This window comes from Phoxinus phoxinus (assembly GCF_949152265.1).
Source record: "Phoxinus phoxinus genome assembly, chromosome: 13".
Lineage (NCBI taxonomy): Eukaryota > Metazoa > Chordata > Actinopteri > Cypriniformes > Leuciscidae > Phoxinus > Phoxinus phoxinus.
This window is the reverse complement of record NC_136888.1, coordinates 7,740,215-7,755,059: the sequence shown is the minus strand read 5'-3', so window position 1 is coordinate 7,755,059 and position 14,845 is coordinate 7,740,215. Positions and strand designations below refer to the sequence as shown.

The 14,845-nt window shown below is 40.4% G+C and overlaps 1 protein-coding gene across 5 annotated transcripts in view; it reads right to left on the bottom strand.

Annotated features, from left to right (window-relative positions):
* The window catches only part of arel1 (apoptosis resistant E3 ubiquitin protein ligase 1), a 62,455-nt gene that overhangs the window by 31,339 nt on the left and 16,271 nt on the right, over positions 1-14,845 (bottom strand). For all 5 annotated transcript variants that reach the window (XM_079631887.1, XM_079631883.1, XM_079631885.1 and 2 more), the window contains exons 6-8: positions 10,727-10,798; positions 3,520-3,746; positions 2,458-2,695 (exon numbers count right to left, since the gene is read on the bottom strand). In XM_079631887.1, coding sequence (XP_079488013.1) covers positions 2,458-2,695; positions 3,520-3,746; positions 10,727-10,798 — 537 coding nt within the window. The remainder of the gene's footprint in view (positions 1-2,457; positions 2,696-3,519; positions 3,747-10,726; positions 10,799-14,845) is intronic.

The following is a 14,845-nucleotide window of genomic DNA, read 5'->3' as shown; positions in this document are numbered from 1 at the left end:
CTTTGCCATTAATATGTTTATAAGCAACTGAAATAAATACAAATATCAGGGCATGTCAAAACATCTCAAGGACCCCAAAAACACCTTGGTCCCCAGAGGGTTAACTTAAGAGCCGCTAACACGACACCGTTCTAACAGAAAACCCCTAATGCGATCCGCCGCCCACCCGCACAAAACAGTGCCTGGTGCTAACTGGTCCTAACGCCAGTGTGCGCAGGGCACTGAAGGTGTGTCCCCTTGGGAGGGAGTGTCACACTACTACATTGTGCTATTCTCCCCTGATGCTCTCAGGAGGTTGGCTGGCGAACCCCGCCATATGTCGGGGAGCAGTGATCTCTGGCAGGTTTTTCGTCCAATCACTGTTCAATGACGCTGCCAGAGTGTGGCATCCACCCTTTCTTCAGAGACTTTCAGGACACACAAGGATGTTAGGGCAGTCTGCCCCCATTGACAGTGTCAGGCATTCCCCACTCAATGAGTCCCCAACAAAATATGTTCAGTTGTTCCCTGCCAGCTAGATGTTTTATGACATCAAACCAACCCCTCTTCTCAATATCAGCAAATTTACACCTATTTCAGTGCATCTGGCAGTGTAGCAACTTCTGCCAAATGTTTCTTATTGGGTCCTGCAGACCATAGCAAAAGGGTTTTGGATTCAGTTCAACACTTATTCACAGCGTTTCAATGGCATGCTCCCCACTGTGGTAAGCGCGGAGCAGGTCCCAATACTAAAGCTAGAACCACAATCTTTTTTTAGGCAAAGGGGCCATACAAATGTCCCCCTTCCCTTAAGAGAGTCTGGCTTCTACAGCGGTTATTTTCTGGTTCCCAAAAAAGAACAGGGTTTTGCACCCAATTCTAGATCAGCATTTTCTGAATCAAAATCTGAAGACAAGCATTTTTGAGATGTTAAAGCTCAAGCCTATTGTGTCACAAATCCAGTCACAAGACTGGATTGTCACAATAGATCTACAGGACGCATACTTTCATATCGAAATCCTGCCAGAACTCAGTAAGTTCCTCAGATTGGCTTTCAGAGGTGAGGCATACCAGTACCTGGTTCTTCTCTTCGATTTAACCTTGTCACCTTGCACCTTCACAAAGTGCATGGATGCAACCCTGGCTCTGCTGCGACTTCAAGGCATCAGTGTTCTAAATTACTTCGATAACTGGATGATATTAGCTCAGTCTAAGTAATTAGCAGTTTGACATTTAGATGATGATGATGATGATGATGAAACTGTATGCACTGAAATCGCAACTCTTTGCACGCCGGTGCAAACAGCATCATTTGAAACCAGTTCACTGCCCAGTTGGTTCAGTGCTAGAGTTCCTGCAGGAGGTTTGACCCCTGCTATGCTTAAAGTTTATGTGGTTGCTATTTTGGCTAGCCATGCTGTAGGGAGACATTCCCTAGTGTTGCACACGGATAGAGGACTGTCTGAACATTAACCACAGCCATTTTGGAGTCTCTAATTCAATCACTCTAGCGCAACCAACTGTCCAAATTTGCACCTATGTTTGTGCTAATAACAAAATAATTTTTTCCTATGATTCCTTGGATTAAAGCGATTCTATTGCACTTTGATGTCATTTTAATTCTATACTATACTGTGCTATAAGAAGCTTTAAGATTATTCAATAAACTGCTAATTTTTTTAAAGACATTATGCTGTTACATCACAATGATCTCTGGTAAATTCTTCAAATTGCTCAACGTTTTCTTGGTGCTGAAGTTTAAAATCTTTATATTGTTCAAAATGATCTCTTGTGCTGGTTGAATATGTTTAAAGACGTTTACATCCAAAATGATTTGTACTGTGTGAATGTTCACATTCTTCATAATGCTCATAATTATCCCATGAGCTGTTGTAGTATAACTATATGTAGTTACATTCTAATTTTATTGTCTAAATTCTTCACATTGTTTAAAATTATTTGTGGCAGTTGAATGTGCTTGATTACTTCATAGTGTTACATCATAATGGTCTCTGGTGTTGTAGGAATCTTTAAATACTTTATACTGCCTATAATTATCTCTTGTGCCATTTAATTCTTCATATTGTTCAAAATTATTTTTAGCAAATTAAGCAGCCTATTATCTTTTAGGTGCTCACTGAAAACACACATATACAAGCTTTCATAAATTGTTGACTTTTGCTCAAACATACTGTTCGATTCCATCTTTTGGCATCCAAAACAGACACACAAGTATAAAGGTTTTGATAATTGAAAAATAATAAAAAAGATGTTTGTACTCTATTTATGGTTGCATCAGAATGAGACATAGATGAAGCTCATGCATCAATCTTGCTAATAGGCATATACTGTATAAGGGATTATGAGAAATATGAATTGTATGCAAATTCTTACATTACAGTGTATGCATACTTCTAGGATGATAGCTTGTTAGGCTTGTATAAAAGTGAGCATTAGGAATCTGTACTTGCATTTTACCTGGTTGGAATATTTTGTAGTAAGGGCTGTAGGCCACATTCAAGCCTCCAAGTTTTACAGCTACCTCGTAGCGTCCAGCCTTACGCACAGTGAAGGCCACTTTGACTACATTAGATTCAGGCTCTTGAAGGACTTCCTGGGTGACAGGGACTTCTAAAGCCAGCTCTATGTGAGTGATGTTCACCCTCAGTCCCACAGGTCTATGTGCAGGAAATGGCTGGCCATTTTTGTAGAAGAGCTGTGAGAAAGATTTCAAAACATCTAATATACAATACTGCATTTATTTAAACTGAGCTACAAAATTTGACAAAAATAAAAAATAAAATAGGTAACACTTTAGTTTAGGGTCCAATTCTCACTATTACCTAGTTGCTTATTAGTGTGCATATTACTAGGATATTGGCTTTTTATTAGTACTTATAAAGCACATTTTAATGCCTTAGCCCCTGATCACACAGAACGCGTTTTTGCTGTGAGAGGCGCCTTTTTAAAATAGTTTTCTATTGGCAGTGAGTGTTTTGCGCGTTGATTATGCGCCCCGGGCAACTTGTGTTTTAACCGCGTGCTGTGCCTAGCGTTTTTGTAGGAGCGCTCTGAGCGCCTGAAGTTGTAAAAAAAATCAACTCTGAGCAGAAAAGCGCCCGATGTCATCACGTTTTCCCCCCACTTCCAATCGAATGAATGGAGAGGCGGGCCTTCTGTAGTAGTGACGAAAGTTTACAGTTACTTTGAACGTACGGAGACTGGAGGAGAAACTTGTGGTGGCTATCGCGGGTTGATTATACTGAGGACAGCTGTTTTGGTGGTTGCCTTGCAACATAAAAAAACGCTCTTTTCTAAATAAAAAAAGTCTGAAAAACACGTTCTGTCTGATCGGGGCCTTATTCTGCATGATCATATTCTACATCCCTAATCCTACCCAATACCTAAACTTGATAACTACCTTACTAACTATTAATAAGCAGTAATTAGGAGTTCATTGAGGCCCTAATCTAAAGTGTGATTAAAAAAAAAAAAAAAAAAAAAAAAAAACCTGTTTGTGAAAAGCTTGTGATTTGTTACCTGCACTCGGAAACTCATGGTTTGACCGACTTCCTGTGGCTCTTTCCAGTCCCAGGAGACCTTGCATGAGCGTGGGTCCAAATAATTACCCCGCACATAGTCGTAGATACTGCGGTCCCCATGACGGGTAGGGTCATCATTCTGTAAGAAGCTGACCACACGAGCAGCAAGCTCACACAGAAACTTGATGGTGAAGACGAATGCGATGATGGAAACAGTTATTCCACCTAAAGAGAGTAAATGAGCCTTTAATTTATAAATTAAAGAATTTATAAATGTAAAAATGGTAAATGGTAAACTATTATTCCACACAAGCCAACAGCATGAAACAACATAAAAAGAATGCTGTCTTTAAAACAGCTTTCAAAACACACCATATTAAAAATAACTGACTGATAAATGTTAGTAAAACATGTAACTGAAAGTTATTGTATAAAACTGTTAAAGGAACATATAACCTAATGAATAGCCCTATTCGGACAGGACTAGTTTTCCAGGGGGGGGCGTTAGAGAAAATCGTGTTTCACAGACATACTTTGCAATTTGAATAGCACCAGAATCTGCCACATCTGTGTTTTTATTACACAACCTCTGTACAAATTCCAGAGAAAATTACCTTTGCTCGGTTGTTTTTCGGCAATTTCAGTGACTCCTCTAGGAAATCTAATCCCGTCCGAATGTGAATGTCTTTGATTGTCATACCAATAGTAAGCATGCTTTCATTTAATTTCAATAAGCAATGGTATCCAACAAACAAATTTAACTATAAAATTAATAAATAGAGCCAAAACGCAAAAAAAATGCGAAGACTACCCATTTTAATATTAGTGCCAGGTAACAGTAAGATGCTTGTCTAGATTTTGCAGCTCACTTATGTGGGTTTATTTTAAACAGTCACTTCTATAAACTCATGAAGTTTACTTAAATAGTTTATTTTAATAATAAATTAAAATTATATCCATAAATAATAACTTAAGACATATACATCATACGGGATGCACGCAAGCACAGCACATTACTTTCTGTAATGCCAGAAAACACACAATCCCACCTCTGTAATAAACGCGTAGATGTTAGTCCCGTCCGAATCGGTACAAGAAATCACAGACGTCGAGTGATAAATTTTTTAACTCAAATGTCGTTTAGAAAACTGGTCCCGTCAGAATATGGCTAATGCCACTGAAAACGTACTCGGTTACTAACGTAACCTCGGTTCTCTCTAGAGAGAACCGTGGAAGGGGACCTTCCCTTATCCAACAGCTCTTGTAGAAAAGATAGAACCTCTGCCACTCCGCAATCTGGGGGTGACACGCCACGAGTCGTGCACCAACCAGAAAATACTGACCACTTAGAGGCATAGGATGTCGCGTAGACGGAGCTCTGGCCTGCGTGATCGTGTTTAACACTCCCTGTGGGAGGTCAGCGGATACCTGTTGATGGCCCACACGTGAAGGGACCATAGTTCCGGGTGAGGATGCCAGATCGAACCGTTGGCTTGAGAAAGGAGATCCCTCCTCAGAGGCACTGACCACGGGGCGGTGCTGGCTAACTGCATCACAGCTGGGAACCAAGGCTGATTCAACCAGAGCGGCGCTACTAGCAGCACTGAGCATCCTTCCTCCCTGATCCGCTCCACCACCTGGGTCAGGAGGGAGACAGGGGGAAAAGCATAAAGAGGACGACGAGGCCACGAGTGGGCTAGAGCGTCCTTGTTTTTTGAGAAAAATTCTGGACAATGAGCGTTCTCCGGAGACGCAAACAGGTCTACATCCGCTCTGCCGAACTTCTTCCACAGCAGCCGTACTGTCTGTGGGTGTAAAGACCATTCTCCTGTCGGAACTTGGTTCCTGGACAGTCTGTCTGGTCCAACAATCAGGCACCCTGGCACGTGCGCTGCATTCAGTGAGAGCAGGTTGCTGCGCGCCCTTATCAGGAGGCGTCTGGTCAGCCTGTATAACAGCAGGGACCTGAGGCCGCCCTGGCGATTTATGTAGGATACCACTGATATGTTGTCTGAACGTATCAGGACGTGGCCGTAATCAGGGGACGAAAACGCGTGAGCGCTTTGCTCACTGCTAACATCTCGAGTAGGGGTGGGACGATACAGGTACCACACGATTCAATTCTGTGGCGATATGTGGTCCACGATATGATAATAGCACGATTCGCGATATCTACGATATTCAATATATTGGAAGAAATTTCATCAACGATATATGTGACTCGCTCTCTCTCTCTCTCTTGTTTTTTTAAGTTGAACGGAATGGCTACTGTTCTCTGCTTTTCAACAAATCATTTGCACACACATTCTGTCATTTTTCTATCTGAAGCTATTGCCTGCAACATTGAAAGCTCCGGTCTCTGTGTTTAGCGCGAATGCTCACGTGATTGCCGCCGGCTCGGGATACAATTTGTGCAGGACAGTTGTGCCGTGTACCAGCTGCTTTGACGCGATTATCAGTTTAACTGACTCGTAATGTGTGCAATATCTCACGACCTCCCGAGTGTCCGAACTCTCACCGTGTACGCTCGCCTTTACATTTGTTCTTCACCGGCTTCTCCCGCTCTGAAAGAGCTTCTCCCGCTCTGACCATAGGCCAAACAGCAATCTGCCCTCGAGCAGCGCTCCCCATTCTGCGTTGGATGCGTCCGTAGACACCACCCTCAGTCTCGAGGAAGTCCCCAGGTTTACACCTGAACGGTACCAGTCTTTCGACCTTCAAGGGTTCAAAGCTGTAACGCATGCTTGATTGACCTTGAGGCGAAGCCGACCGGTGGCCCACGTATTGTGAGGCACCCTCCCTTTGAGCCTTAATGTACAAGGTGCCAGGGACAAGCCGAACGGCAGGACTGTGTACTGGTATGCCTGACCCTCGAAGGCGAATCTCAAAAATTGCCAGTGATGTGACGCAATCTGTATTTGAAAATACGCGTCCTTTAGATCGATTGACACAAACCAGTTTCCCTGGCGAACATGCGCAAGGATTTTTCTGGTCGTGAGCATCTTGAACTGGCGTTTCATAAGCGCTCTATTCAGTTGCCTCAGATCTAGTATGGGTCTTAGACCCCCGTCTTTCTTGGGTACCAGGAAGTATCTGCTGTAAAGCCCCCCTTCGCTCTGAGCCTGAGATAAAGGTTCTATAGCCCCTTTTCTCAGAAGTTTCTGAATTTCGGCTCGGAGTAGGTGTGCTACTTTCGAGTCTACCGAAGTCTCGACGCGCGCCGTGGCGGCGAGGGCGTCGGCGAAACTGCAGCGAATAGCCTTCTTTTATGATGTTTAGCACCCATTTTGAAACCCCGGAAAGCTTCGCCCACGCATCTGCACGGGTTGCTAGGGGCTGAGTGAGAAGCGCGCTTTGATCGACTCGCGATACAGCGGCTTCTGTGAGCTGTGACAGAAATGTCGTGCTCGCAACATCTGAGGCTGGGGCCGCGCTGATAACAGCGGGCAGAATGTCCGCGCTCGACCCCTCTGCGGTGGTTAACCGGGAGGGGGAGGGCTGGACGGCCTCCGTGGGAACCGTAGTGCTTGTGTGTGAACGTGGGCGCGGGGGAGCGGGCATGTTTACCACCTTTATAGCATCGCTCGCCTGCACGCTGGTTTCGTTTTTACAAAAACCGTGCGATAAGCAGGAGGTAGCATTAGTGGCCACTGGGTTGTGGGCACATGTGCTACATTTAACGCGCAATCGAGCTGAGTCGATTTTATGTGCGCGGGCCCTGTGTGCGGGGCCGTGTTTGTGTGTAGGGATGAGCACATAGCAGTGGGCAGTCTTACTACATACGAAACACCATCGGCCGTGGCCGGGACACCAGAAAATACGCTCTTTAGGGGTTTACCTGGGTAGCCGTGAAAACGGTTGTTGTGTGCAGGCAAACGGGTACTGGAACAGGCTTGTTGACTGCAAAATACACTGGACCAGTCACTTCTCTTGGGACTGGACGAGCGGCAAACTTCGGTGAAAGTCCGGCCGCAGTGGGACTTGAACACCGTTGTGTGATGCACAATCGACATGAGTCGATTTTATGTGTGCAAGCCCTGTATTGTGTAGGGCTGTGCTTGTGTGTACGAATGGGCACTGAGTTGTGGGCGTTACAGTTACACACATAACACCATCGGCCGTGGCCGGGACACCAGAAAATACACTTTTTCAGATTTACCTGGGACGTCGTGAAAACGGCGTTTGTGTGCAGGCAAACGGGCCGTGATGCCGGTTTGGTGACTGCAGAATACACTGGCACGGTCGCGTGTGTTGGGACTGTGCGAGCGAAAAGTTTAAGATCACTCAGATCACCCTCAGATCACTTGGACGTAGATGTGTTACAAGAGGTAAAAACGATATAAATACTGTTCGTTTTCTCACACAAACCGCTTGTTTCATGTCTTAGGCCATCAATGTGTACTTACGATGGGGAATTGTTTAATTTGGACGATCGGAAATTGTTTTAATTTGGACTCTGTGCATGCTCTTTGAGACAGTACCTATCAGAGCATGTGAGCGAAGCGGAGCAGTGTGACGCTCAGCTCAATATTCCGCTCTATTCGCGTTCGCTCCACTCAGTCGCTCACGTCCCAAACGAACGCTCCACTGATGAACCGCTCACGCTCACCGGTAAAACAAATCCCGCTCAGACATAAAATGTCTCTGTAGGCTACTTGCTTTCTGTTTGTACTTTGTAATAAATATCTGGAATAAATGTATAAATTACAGTAGCTAGGATTGTAAATAGAAGTTATTTCGGGGTGATTCTGAATAAAAGTCTGTTCTTTTTATTCATTTAAATGCATTGAATTACCTTAATTAAAAAACATGTCTAGTCCTTTCGCAAACTTGCCTATTAAATGCAATAACTGAAAAGGTATATTTGATTTTCGTTATTTTATTTCCGTGAACATAACTGCAGTTGCAAAACAAGCATATTTAAACACACACACACACACACACACACACACACACACACACACACACACACACACACACACACACACACACACACACACACACACACACACACACACACACACACACACACACACACACACACACACACACACACACACACACACACACACACACACACACACACACACAGACAAACAAGATGAAATGCATGTAGAACTTCACAAAACACATCTGGACTATCATCATGCTCATAAAAGCACACACAGGTAAAATGCACTTAACAAAATCTTATCAAAGCCCACCTGGATGATTTACTGGCATTAGTAAAAGAAACGCGCGTTCTAACGTTTAAATAGACCAAAACTGCGGGTAATTGCGGTCTATTTAAAAACGTCTCAATCTTTACATCACTGTAGAATTTACTTTTAGAAACATTAGTTTGGACAAAGTATTAGGTTTCAGGCTCATGCGGTATGCCCGGGACAGTAATCCAGCGGCGGAAAACACGCGCTCAGCACTGTGATGTGTTTAAACTTGAGTCAGCACTCAACTCCATAACCAACCCACTATTACTTTAGCTAATTCACCGATTCTCGAACTAGCAAATCACAATAGGGCATTCTGGGTTGAGCGAGCGGCACTGAGCGGACGGAGCGAGCGGAGCGAAATCTTCAGAAAGGCGCTCTCCGCTCAGGCGGAAGTATTACCGCTCCGCTCCCCGCTCCGCTCGCGCTCTGCTCCGCTCACATGCTCTGGTACCTATATACCTCCATTATATGACTGTCAGACAAGAACGGTTTGACCTAAAAATATCAAAATTGAAACTACTGCGGAAAAAAAGACACCTACATCTTGGATGCACTTCAGGTAAGCTAAAACATACCAAAATTTAATTTCAAAGTGAACTATCCCTTTAACGGATATTTTTCAAATCATCCACCAAATTATCATCTCTCCCTTACAGTTTAACGAGTTAACAACAATGCCACAAATGATTAAAACATAAATATTTAATGCCTAAATAATATATTTTAATAAAAAAATTATAGGTATAAGCTACTTTTATAATTTACCTTATTAATATAATTTCATTTCATTTTAAAATTCATCTAGGCCTATATAATATTGTATCAATATTGTAATGTTTTATTCAAGTAATGATTAATAAAAAAAAGAAATTAATGTTAAAGCAGAAATAAGAAAGCTGTAAAGTAATCTCTGGTTTAACCTTGCTCGCTCCCGCACTTTCACGCTAACTCAGTCCTCTCCGCATTGGATTGTGGGAAATAGTGTTTCAGCAATATACATATACAATTATATATATATATATATATATATATATATATATATATATATATATATATATATATATATATATATAACTTTAAGGCACATTAGATTATTTACCAAAAATGCTGTGCAAACTTCTGACTGGATCATTACAAATGAAGAAAAAAAGAATATTTTAAAACATAAAATTATATTTCCTACTAGCACAGTACAGTAGTAGATCACTTTTTTTTTTTTTTAAATAACAATAAAACATATAATTGTTTGTGATTACTGTGATTACAGTACACTAAGTTCAGTTGCTGTTTTACATTTTTAAATAGAATCTACTTGGTTGTACAAGTCATTTCAACTTACCGGTAAATTATATTACACTGACTTAGAAATTCAAGGTGAAAATCATGTAACTTATACAAATTGTTGAAATTGCTTGACTTCATGTAAAAACTTAAGTTGCCATGACTTACTGATATTTTGTATGCATATTTAATATTGTTATCATGCAATTCATTTACAAAAAAAATATTTGTGCTAAAGGGTTAGATCACACAAAAATTAAATTTCTGTCATTTATTACTCACCCTCATGTCGTTCCAAACCTGTAAGACCTTTGTTCATCGTTGGAACACAAATGAAGATATGTTTGATGAAATTCAAGAGCTTTCTGACCTTTTCATAGACCGCAACGTTATTACCATTTTCAAGGCCCAGAAAGGTAGTAAAGACATAGTTGATATAGTCCATGTGACTACATTGGTTCAACCTTAATGTTAAGCGCCGAGAATACTTTTTGTGAGCAAAATGTAACCATTTAAAATAGGGGGAGCTCTCAGATTTCATCAAAAATATATTACTTTGTGTTCTGAAGATGAACAAAGGTCTTACGGGTTTGGAACGACATGAGTAAATAAAGACACAATACTTTTTTTTTTTTGCGTGAACTAAGCCATTAACACACATTTTGGAACTGCATAATTAAGCTTTAAAGTAATGGCATCTGGCAATTGACTCACCAATCACGTAAAACATGAGGTCCCTTATCAGAAAGCACAGGGCAATGGTACAGCCAAATATCAGAGCTCCAGCTGAGAAGTGAGACAAAAAAAATCTATAAATCACATCCTAATGAAATCATTAACAACATTTAATTTACTCTCAGTTTTAAAAACAGGACATTTATTTGAGAACAAATCACAGAAGCAAAACATGATAAAGGTTGATGGGTATTGTCAGTCATCATAGACAAAGAGTTTATGCGAACAACAGGAATTTCTTTTTTTTTTAAAAGAGAGAGAAAAAAAGAAGCTTTTCTTGATTTGGAGGCTGATCATGGTTTTGTGGGGGATTAAGTTTATTAAATATGACTAAAACAGCAAGTGATACGTTTCAGATAAGAGTTGCCGCAACAGGTTGTGGTTGCGTCTTCACCTTTCACGTACAGTAGGTGTGTTCTGTGCATTTTTTTTGTGTGTGTGTGTGTGTGTGTGTGTGTGTGTGTGTGTGTGTGTGTGTGTGTGTGTGTGTGTGTGTGTGTGTGTGTGTGTGTGTGTGTGTGACCGCGTTTTCACTTGCTGTCAGGGAAGTATGGCATTTTTCACCGATTTTTACGGTAACTGTACCTTTATGGTCTGGTGGCGGTGTATGATAGCTGAACAACCAGTACATTTTGTAACATACTTTGAGATTGTCTGGGTCAGTTCTGAGTGATAGGTCAATTAAACACGCTCTACTGATGTTGTTAATATATTTCTGCTTTGTTTATAGTATTTCTTTTTTTAGTGTTGAGAGTTTGTTGGGGACTTGAGACTTGTTTGTTGGTTAATAAAATTATATTTTGAGTTGTGTGGCTGGTAATTAATGTGTATTGTTTCTCTAAGTTTTATTAGAGGTCAAGCACCATAGATCAAGGATTTAGATTTTTGCAAATTTTTTCATATTTATCAGGGGTGCCATTAATTCTGTGCTGTTTAAAGATTGATGATTATGTTATTTTGCATGTGCATAAGCAATTCTTTTTCACACGTTTTGATCCAGATATTCTATCCTCTTTCAGAAGATGCATAATAGCCACCCCCTCAAATAATGTAATGCTTGGTATTTCAATGTGATATCAAAAGAATATTTGTGGGCAGAGCTCTTTCATGCTGCCATATTCTGTTCCTCCAGATTATTTTATTTTTCACTATAACAATATGAAAAAGAATAGGCACTCTTGTGGTCTGCTCTCCCAATTAAATTAACAATATCTCACGAATAATCTAATGCAGGCAATTGACCCTTCGCAGGGAGCTTGATTGACAGGTGATCTGACCAATCATACTTCGCCATACGCCATTTTGTCCGACAAAGCAGTCAGGAGAGTTAGTAGATTAACATGGGAGGATTTAAACTTGAAAAACGGAGCGTACTGAAGCCTTTCCGCGGTTAAAACAACATTCCTTCTTATCTTCATTCATGTTTATTTAATGCTATAAATTAACTAAGGAAGCGATGATCGGTTCAAAAGCAGATTTAACTGATGCTCTAGTCTACAGCGATCTGTCAGACACATTAAAGAGCCACAAAACTGTATTTATTGTTTAAATTTCTTTTTAAAGGGGTGGTAAAATGCCCTTTTCACAAGATGTAAAATAAATCTCTGATGTCCCCAGAGTTTGTGTGTGAAGTGTGTGTGTGTGTGTGTGTGTGTGTGTGTGTGTGTGTGTGTGTGTGTGTGTGTGTGAGCAGCTCCAATTACCTCACGCAGACACACTAAAATGACAGAAACTGTTCTGCCTTTAATGTTAAAACGGAGTCAGACAAAGATGGAGAGATTTAAGAAGAAGTGACAACATGTAGAATGCAACAAGACGTCTCTGAATGGTTAGTTGATGAATTTATGTTGCTGATGTGGAGTTAACTATCTTCAATTAGCATAATCTGTCATGGTAATCTATAAATCGCTCATATAGGAACTGTTGTGAGATGCACACAGAGTGACTTTCTATTGCATGTGAAAATATGGATGCTAAAGTTTGAGCTGACTCACAAATGTACTCGACTACAACAACTTTTCCTCTTCTCAACATGGACTGCGTGTTCCCGGGGGCGGGGTTTATGTTAATTTTAGGGTTGGTGATGTCACTAACCCGGGAAGAATGTCGTGTAGTCCCTACCAGCCGTTTGTTGTAGTCCTTTTCTTTAAAAGCAAATATCTTCCTTTGCTTTGAACTTTGAGTGTTGTAACTTTGCAGATGTTGTTTATGCTCAAACAGCAACATTACACACTAACTAAAGTTAGAAAAGTGAAATCATACTCAACCACCCCTTTAGTAAAATATTCTAAATTTTTCTAATAATTCAACGGCCTGAAGTCAATTATTCCGCTTATACTACAGTTACCACACCTCGAAATATTGTTCAGACGATGTATTTCAAGACGTTTGTAAAGTTTTTGTCATCAAAACGCTCTTGTATGTAGGACTAATTCCTTGCGCATCTAAACCCATGCTCCGTTGCTAATTCCAAAACGTCATTTTAGAGTTAGTAACGGAGGTTTGAGCCGCTGATAGCACACTAATGCTGGGGACACACTTAACGACTAGAAACATTATCTGACTGTGAATGCAGCCGATTTTAAACACCGCTGTGAACACAGACTGAACGCGCTGAACACGCGTGCATGCAGTCATAAGTATCAAATTACATTCATAACCGGCCTTACAGTAAGTGTGTCCCGGCTTTATGCAGTTATTAATGCAGTTATGAGAGAGAGAGAGAGAGAAGCATGAGCGTCAATATTATTATTTATATATTTATTTATTTATTCAATTCGTTTTAATAGTTAGACATTGGAAATTGCAGATCGAACGCATGGGGCTGCAGTTTTTCTTGTTATGAATTGTATCCTATTTTCCGTTATTACAGTTAACTACGCGCAGTGATATGGAACTGTAATACGGTTAAGACCTGCCGGAACTACTTTAGCCGTGCGGTTCCCTGAATATAATTGCACACCTCAGAACGTTCGTCAACCAATCAGATTCAAGCATTCAACGGCCCTGTAGTATAAAGGTGAATATTGTTTAGTGCCCTGAATTACTCCTTTACTGTCATTAATTTAATCACTCAACATGGCAACACAGTTTGAGATATCCAATATTCATTCGCAATTTAGGATCCTCAATGTAGTTCAAAATGTAGCATCCTAAGGGCCACTCAGCGGTAAAAAGCTGGAAATGCATTTGCCGCAGAAACGACGACGGTAACTGGTAACTTAACCCGCAGTGGCAAAATAATTATTCCGGTTGAGTACCATCTGAAAAGTTAAGATGAGCCTAAATTAGCTCTCAAAATATTGTATTGTTCAAAGCTAAACCCGCTCTATAGAAGTAAAGTAATGCCAAATGTTTTTGAAACAAAATATTTTCATTGTATTTTTAGGGCTTGCATTTTTATAGGCTGAAATTCAACATGGTTGAATATTTAATCTGTGAATATTTCAATTCAAACCATTTCACACACATTTTCATTATTAAAAATTCAATAATCCATATTCACCTTTCAGATTTCACTTCCAGAATGTTCATTCTGTTTAAAAATACAACCTATAACATTCGACAGGCAATTTTCGGACTATTCAATTTCGCTTTACAAATTCAGTGGTTCAAATTCGACAGAAAATTCAATATTTCACATCCGGGAACTGCAGGAATATCAATAGATTGCCGATTCATAATCTCCATCTGCTGTTAGTCGATCTCACCAGCAGGAGATGCAAGTATAGTACTCTCTTTAGTAATAAATGAGAGTGAGAGAGACAGAACTGTGTGTTATTCCAGTGGTCCTCTCTGTGTTGTTTTTATTTAATCATAGTTTTCAATACCATGAAGCAAATGCAGTTTTCTTAACTATCAATAAATAAACAAATATACACACAATCAAACAACAAATATAATAATAATACAATATTTCAGACTTGTGAAATATTTGTTTCGCACAGTAGATGATACACTAACAGACTTTTCTATAATATAACTATACCAAAATCATTAATAAAACGAACACCCAATTGAACTAAAATAGTAGACGCCAAAGCATCTGAATAACAGTTCTTTTTCTGAAATTTTATAATTTTTACTAACCTTTAGTAA